Source organism: Triticum aestivum, chromosome 1D (assembly GCF_018294505.1).
Source record: "Triticum aestivum cultivar Chinese Spring chromosome 1D, IWGSC CS RefSeq v2.1, whole genome shotgun sequence".
Lineage (NCBI taxonomy): Eukaryota > Viridiplantae > Streptophyta > Magnoliopsida > Poales > Poaceae > Triticum > Triticum aestivum.
The window spans coordinates 350,298,120-350,306,606 of NC_057796.1; the positions used below are offsets into that span (position 1 = coordinate 350,298,120).

At 44.4% G+C, this 8,487-nt stretch overlaps 1 protein-coding gene across 1 annotated transcript; it reads left to right on the forward strand.

The window, feature by feature from the left end:
• Nucleotides 1-6,832: 6,832 nt before the first annotated feature.
• On the forward strand, nt 6,833-8,281 carry LOC123169848 (uncharacterized). The gene is made up of 2 exons (XM_044587717.1): nt 6,833-7,825; nt 7,978-8,281. Exons 1-2 carry the CDS (start codon nt 6,907-6,909, stop codon nt 8,007-8,009), a joined length of 951 nt encoding a protein of 316 aa, XP_044443652.1. The 5' UTR covers nt 6,833-6,906; the 3' UTR covers nt 8,010-8,281.
• The last annotated feature ends 206 nt before the right edge of the window (nt 8,282-8,487 follow it).

The window sequence follows — 8,487 nt, forward strand, 5'->3', positions numbered from 1 at the left end:
GCCGCGCCGCGGGTTGCGGGATTGAGCCGAGCCGAGGACAGAGCTATGCACGTTGTCTATATTTTTGCTGCTGGGGGGAATTAATGAGTCATTAATTAATAATTAATGGACGCGTTGATTACTGAACCGTTTCCTATTCTTTTGGATCGCGACTCGGACGTGGGGTTTACTCCCACGACCTACCTGTCCCACACTATATAGTCAGGCAGACGTCTACCCTAGTCGCCGCCGTATCGTATGGTTTCGCACCACCGTTCCAGATCATTGCGCTGCCAAGCAAGTCTTCTCCATCCCTCCTTTCGGCGTGCACCACAAGAAGGGACAGCAGGCCTCCGGAACCCCGCCTCTCGTGATCCTGTACGGGAGAGGGGCGATAAGGTTTTTGGGGAGCGCACTCGTGCGACTGCTGGCAGCGACGACTTCGCCAACGACGACTTCTTCCCCGACCTCGGCAACATCATCCTCGACGACATGGGCGTCAACATCAACGTCGGCGGTGCTGCTCCTGCTGCACGTTATGTCATTCTATCCTTCTTGTTTGAGATCGTGGTAGAATTCATGTTTCTAGTATGTGTCCTAGATGTGATCTGTTCATCTACTATGCTAGTTCGCATGATTAGTTTAATCTCTGCTATTGCTGTCATGACTTATCTTATGTTTATTCAGATTAAATCTCATAGTAATTTGCTCATATTTTCAACATGGTGCAGAACTGCAAAACGTGCGAGGCGATGATTAGTACCCTGAAAAAGTAGGCGGTGATTGGTACCTGTCACAGCTAAGCTGCGATGGATGTGCGTCAGGATGGGTCTCCAACCGCGAAGTAGCCCACCCTGTTAAGAAGTAGTACCCGTACCTGGAGGCCCAAGATCAGAGAGTGAACCACCTGCGCGTGGGTTGTCGGACTTGACCCGTGTAAGTGAATAGATATATGCAAGCAGTGCATGGCTATAGGCATTGACATAGTGAATCCTGACTTCCCCTTTACTCTCTTCCCTTCCTCCTCTTGCTTTCTTCTCCCCCAAACCCTTATCTCTTGTGTTCAATTTGAACATGTGAATCAATTCAAATGATAGCCATGTGTTACAAATGATATTCAGATCCATCAATTCTCGCTTTAGCTTAAAAATCGTAATTTCGACGAAAGGGTGGCGGAAGATTCATTATGCCGCCTAAATTCCAATATGAGGTCAATTGGCTAAGTGGCAATCGGATGTCGCTAACATGGAAATGAGGAAGATCGTTGTGTAGTTTTAAGAGGAGGTAGCGAAGTCCATGGCGGGAGGCCTCTCCTCAAGGCACGGCATTGGCCAAGTTGCTCAAGCAAGTTATCAACAAGCTAAATGACTGGATAGCGCAGAGCGCTAGGCAAAGTGGAGGCGCTCACGTGGTTGCAGTCCCAGGTGGATGAGATCGAGAAGAGGACGGGGGATTTGGAGGCCAAGGCGGTGTTCCCTCCCTCACCATCATCGCCACATCGGCCACCATTGTCACTTTAGTTCACTTTAGTGTTGAGAAACGTAGTAGAAAACAAAAAAATCGCCTTACGATCACCCAGGAATACTATGAAGATGCGATAAACAGCTTGGATCAGATCGTTACCGACCCCGAGTTGCAGTGGAAGAAGACGAGTCGGTGTAGATCGTACTTGGAGTCCCTCGAACCGTAGATGAATGATCCCGCGAACCGCCAGTGGCGGAGACAAGGGGGGGCGAGCAGGGGCCTGCCCCCCCCCCCTAACGATCGAGTAAACTCTGCTATGTACGTCCTTAATCAGGGATAATCTAAGGTGATTACGTGTACTACCCCTATCTTTGTAACGTAAATCTGAAAAAGCGAACCGCCCACGAACAGTCCCTTGAACGGAAAATCGAAAGCAAGGCCTCTCCACAGTTGCAAGCGTATGGTCTTCACGATCCGGCAGCGCTTCACCGTCCAGAGCTAATTGTCGCCGGAGAATTAGAGGAATAAGATTAGAACCACACTAGGCTTCTAATTATGAGGACTAGAGGAACTAGATCTAGTTCAAATTGGAATAACTAGGACTAGACTAGAGAACTGATTGATTATGATTTTTTTAGCGGGGTGAGAAGGAAAAATGGGTTTGTTATTTAAGTTGCTGGTGGTGGAAGGGTCGAACCCAGCCCGCACCAGACTGGACATGCATCGGGCCAGATGACAAACCGGCTCCTTCCTAGTTGCTTGTAGCGTATATATCTCGGATTAAGCGAGACGAGAGGAAACTCTCGCTGAAGGTTTTCCCTCGTCCTGTGTCGTATTAGGTGTTGCTAGCAACACCGCCCAGCTACTTCCCGTAGTAAGTTGTAGGGGCGCGTCCTACTTGAGGCTCTTCGAGCCTTTTTTTCTTTATTTCTTACCTTTTCTCTCTTTTATTATTGTCTTCCCCATTTTTTTCATTCTTTCTTGCATTTTGTTTCTTCGGGTTTTTTTGTTTTTATGTTTATGTTGTTCATTATACTTCTTTTTTTGGTTTTCTTTGTTCGTTTGGTTATTATTTTACATTTTTTGTACATGCGAACAATATTTTTCTAATCCACGTCTAAATTTATTCCAATACAAAATAAATATTTTTGTAATACACGGTCAACATTTTGCTATACACATTTTTAACATTTTTCAAATACAAGATTAGCATTTTTTAAATGCTTGATTCACAGTTTTCAAATAAAAAGTTTATCATTTTTTTTAATACATGGTAAACATTTTTTCTTTACACATTCAACATTTTTTAAATGCTCTATTAACATCTTCCAACATTTGTTCAATATTTTTTTAGATGATTGATTAACATTTTTATATACATGATTAAAGAATTTCATCATTTTTTTAAGTACTTGGTCAACATTTTCTCTATACACATTTAGCATCTTCTAAATGCTTGACTAGCATTTTTCAAATGCTTGTTCAACATTTTTCCAAATGCTCGATTTACATTTTTATATACATGGTCAAATTTTTTCATCATTTTTAATACATGGTCGACATATTTTCTATACACATTTAACATCTCCCAAATGTTTGGTTAACATTTTTTTAAATACCTGTTGAACTTTTTTTTTCCAAAATGCTTGATTAACATTTCTATATACATGATCAAAAGGTTTCATCATTTTTCACTACATGATCAACAATTTTTCTATACACATTCAACATTTTACCGAATGCTTGTTCAAAATTTCCCAAATACTTGTTCTACATTTTTCAAATGTGCTTTGCAGAGTGTTTTTTGTAGAATAGTTTAAAGTCAAAAGAAACGTACAAAAATAAAGCAAAAAACAACAACAGAAAACAGAAAAAACAAGCAAAAAAAGAGGTTGCGGCCTGCTGCACGCGTGGGCTGGCCCATCTTGCTCCCCCTTCAGTGTGTCAGAAGCTAGGACTCGCCGAAGGCGAGATATAAGGGCATCACTAGTTGCTTGGGTTGGATGGATTAGGAAGCAGGATGTACTAAATATACTGGTTATGATACTCAGCGAAGGTTTCGCTGGGGAGATAGGATTTGCGAACATTTTTCGCGGCATTTTATGTCACGGGAACATGGCAATTCCCTCAAGCGAACATGGCAAATTTCGCAGCAAATCCCTCGTTTGTAAAATATGCCATGTGTCTCTGAAGGACTTGCCATAAAAATATTCACAAATACCATGCTCCTAGGGGAAAGTTCGCTGGCTATTGCGGTCCAAAAAACCCCGGTGGTAGGTAGTTGTGTTTTAGAAGTTAGAATGGTGCAGAACTGCACAACATGCAAGGTGATGATTAGTCGCCTGAAAAAGCAGGCGGTTATTGGTGCATGTCACAGCTAATCTCCCATGGATGTGCTAGCTTCAGTCGCATCCTCTTTTACGTCAGGATCTGACTCCAACCGCGAATTAGCCCGACGTGTTAAGAAGGAGTACTTGTACCCGGTGGTCCAAGATCAGAGAGTGAACCACCTGCGCGTGGGTTGTCGGACTTGACCCGTGTGAATAGATATATGCAAGCAGTGTCTGGCGAAGAAGTGACTACGATACTTTTATGGTCTAAGAAATTAAATCACATGTTAACTCTCTGTGTTATAACAATTGGCTTGTGACGATTGCATCAGAAAGTATACAAACAAGTTTGGGTCGATTCAATATGATCGTTCTTCCAACGTCATATTCTTAATGTTGTTTTAGGACTATCGTTACACTTAACGATATCCTAAGATTCAGAAAGCGTGATCAGCAACAACACTTGAGCTGGTCTTAGAGGTGAGATTAGAAATCATATCTCGCCATTTACTATTCCACACATGCATATGAATTTCCCACTAAATCACGTATTCGCGAATCATAGTAGTTATAGCATAGAATATAAACTCTTAATTATAAACATGGAATATAATAATACAATATTATTGCCTTACGGCATATTTTCAACATTTAGTTCTTCTTCTTCCTATGTTCAGTTCACTTTAGTTCTTCTTCTATTATGTTATGTTGTTGTTCTGTGTCATCTGTTTTACTTCGAAGAACTTGCGTGTTTTGAAGAAATTGTCGAATCTCCCATTCACCCCCTATTTGATATATGATCATAAGATACATCAAACTCACATGTCCCATGCAATGGCGGAGTTACAAAAAATTCCCTGGGCAGGCTATTCCAAAGGGAACATCACGGATTTTGCTCTCAAGGCCCAACTATACACTGTATGGTGGCTGGACTGGGCGGGCCATGGACTGGTTTTACCCCCAACATAGCTCCACCATTGGTCCCATGATGATCATGTGTGATATTTGAAAGGCACTCAGGGCAAATATTGGTTACAATCCCTTTGCCTTTCTGATATGGGTTGTTCAACATAAATCTTGCTAAGCTTCAGACATCTCTCAACATAGTGGAACCCTCTCAAACTTTCAAATACATGTTCAGATTAATTTAATTTTTGTTTTGTGAAATTTGTGTTTTCTTGTGATTTGTGGTGGGGGCTTGGGGGGGGGGGGGTCACATTTATTCCTAACTTGAAGGGCTTCTTTGACTGCGGGGATTAGAAAAACATACGAATAGGAAATACATGATTGGAATGGCACACTCATTCGAATCTTACATGATTTCAGTCATTTGCTAGCATGAGAGATAGTGCAAAGAAATACCTTGCAATAATTCCTTTGAGTTTCAAACAATCCATACATGAAAAATTCCTTAAAAAGTCAATATTTCAAAATCCATATAAAAATGCTTTGAATCAAAGAGGACCAAGGATGTCTATTAGGTTAGGTTAAAATGTTTATTTTCACTAAGGTTTTAGAGTATTTATGATTTTACTCCCTCTACAGATTATAAATTGTCCTCATCTCCCATATATTTTGATTTTATTTCTCGCGCTTTTCTTCTACAAATACTTCAGGTTCATTTATCAAAATTGATGACTAGCTACCGCACATGCAACAACCACCACCAATACACTAGATACCACCTTGCAGCAGGGTCTGGCACACTTTAATTCAAGGGTATTCAGCTGAATAACCATTTTTAGAAGAACTTTTGTGTTAGCATTTCTCATGTGTGTGTGTGTGTGTGTGTGTGTGTGTGTGTGTGTGTGTGTGTGTGTGTGTGTGTGTGTGTGCGTGTGTGTGTATGTATGTATGTATGTAATATCTCTATCTCTATACTTTACTTAGAAAAGGAATAGCATCTCTTTTCCTGACAAAGTGCTTCGTCCAAACCTTCAATCCTTTTTCTTAGCATAATTCCTTGAAAACCGCCTTAACTGACTCACCTTTTATTGAGTTAACAAATAAACTTACGCTCCGTTTGGATGTTTGCATTGGGAACCTTTGCATTGCATTGGATTGAATACCAATATCACAGGATCTTGATATTCAGATTGAATGCCAACATTTCTGTTTGGATGTTTACGTATTCGGAACATGGACTTGATATTGAGGTTGAATGCCAAAATGATGTTTACAATTTACATGTTTCAAACTGAAGTATCCATGACATGCCCATTTATTGGAATGATCCATCATCCAATTTCTTCTTACGAGTAATATCTTGAGCGAGAAAGATGGAAGCATGTGCGTGAGGAAGCATCTATACTATCTTGGACCAGAAAGAATACAACTACTCTTTGCTATTGCTTGCAACAAACTCAGCTTCGTGCACCTGCAATTAAAGTAGAGGATGCACACAGAGAGCACACAGGCACATAGGAACAAACTCCGAAATATTACAAAATAAAAATCATAAAGTATACGTAGGTAAGTAAATCGCGAGCCGTATTTGATAAATATTTATTTACACAATCACATTAATACGATCAATTAAATCACAGCTAATGTATTAAAATATTTATACTCAGTTGCAATGCACGAACAATTATCTAGTGTATTAAAGACAAAGTATTATACCTTCATAGTTGACATGTAGTAGTTTGATTTGTAAGTTTAGCATTTTTGTCCATGCAAAAAAAAAAGGTTTAGCATTTTTGTTTGTTTATATATGTTAATTTTGAATGCCCATCCTTAAAATCCGGGACCCACTGCACGCCTGCCTTGCAGAATTCTCAAATGTGAAATGTAAACAGTTTCAAAAGTTTAGGGTGTGTATATTTTTGGTCCTGGACCTGAAGGGTGCAATCTACAATTTTGTTGCGACTTTCACTTTTTACAAGATGTAAGAGAGAGCAAGAATTCCAAAGCAGTGGACATGAAGACTAATTACATAATAATAATTCAAAAGAAAGCTAAAGCAAAAGCCCCGAAAAAGAAAAGCAAATGATGCCTCCCAGCTCTTCGCCAAAAGCAAGCAAGGAATCGATCCGTGCTGCTTTGTTGCTTAACTAGAATGAATGCAGGTGTTCTTCCCACTCTCGGTCTTCTTGTATCAGCTTCCACACACTTGGCTGTAACAGGGCAATCAATGGCGCTCCTACGTCCGCGCCTAGCCGCCCTGCTCGCTCTGTGCGCGTGCGCCATGGCTGCGCCGGCGGCCGCCGCCAACGTGTCGATCACGACGTGCCGATCCTTCTGCGGCAACATCACGGTGGACTACCCGTTCGCGCTCCACGCCGGGTGCGGCCACGCGGGGTTCCGCGACCTGCTCTACTGCATCGACCGCACGCTCATGCTGCACCTCCCCTCGGGCTCCTACCGCGTCCTCGACGTCGACTACGCCTACCGCGGCCTCACCCTGCACGACCCGGCCATGTCCGACTGCCGCGCCATCGACCGCTCCCCGGGCGGCCGGGGCAACGGGTTCGTCGTCGAGCCGTGGCGCGCGCCGTTCCTGGCCCCGGACCCGGACAACGTGTTCCTCCTCCTCGGCTGCCGCGCCAGCTCGCCGCTCTTCCAGGGCTTCCCCGACCGCCACCTGCCGTGCCGGAACGTGTCCGGGATGGGGTGCGGCGACTACTACGGCTGCCCCGCGTGGGACGACTACGGGCGCCGGCCGTCCGGCGCGGCGTACGGGTCGGCCGTGCCGCCCGAGTGCTGCGCGGTGTCGTGGGGCGCCATCCGGGCGGTGAACGTGAGCCGTCTCCAGTGCGAGGGGTACAGCAGCGCGTACAGCCTCGCGCCGGTGCGCGCCGAGGGGGCCGGCGGGTGGGCGTACGGCATCCGGGTGGCGTGGGCGCTGCCGGAGGCGAACCGGGGGTTCTGCGGCGCGTGCCGCGCCACGGGCGGGGTGTGCGGCCACGACGTGGAGAGCCGCGGCGACCTGTGCCTCTGCGGTGACTGGAACTCGACCTCCAACTGCGACTCCTCGGCGGACGCCGCGCCGTCAAGCGCCGCGGCGCCTGGCGCCGCCATTGCCGCCCTTCTCTTGGCCCTTCTCGCCTCAGGTACCGTAACATATTGACGTAGTACATTTCAGTAGTCTCTTGCTTCTTAGCTGCGATGCATCATTCCATAAGATCTGAATTTGGATGTTGTTTCGAGTTCTCTGCGCCTCTCATTTCATTTGCTGATAGAGGTGTCGCTACGTCTGATGCAGGATTGTCGTCCGGATCAATAGCCAACATTTGACGGCGTCATGTGTTCATCCAACAGTGACGACTGACGAGCAGTTCCTGCCGCCATGATTACCTCCGCCGTCTGGTGTACCGCCATAGTACTTTTGTGTAGACAAAAACTAGTGCGACTGAAATGTTTATCTGCGACATAAATCTTTGATTAGGAAATCAGTGCCATATTACATTCGAAGTATATCTACAAAACATATGCGAGTTAGAATTGGTGTGCTTTGTGAGCTTGCTCGATTCATCATGCTTATTCGATTTGATGTGGCTCCGTTTGCATCTGTGACTTGTGAGTGAGACGAGAGCACTATTTCTCACAGGAAGAGAAAGAAAAAAGAGCGTCGCTTCCGGGAGGTTTCGAACCTGGGTCGCCTACTTGATCGTGAGGGCAGTTAGCCCACGCTAGACTGCAGTCGCCTAAATAGTAGGTCGGGCCTTCTTAAGTTGAAACGAACCGTGTTTCCATTGTTTCTTTTCCAGGATTT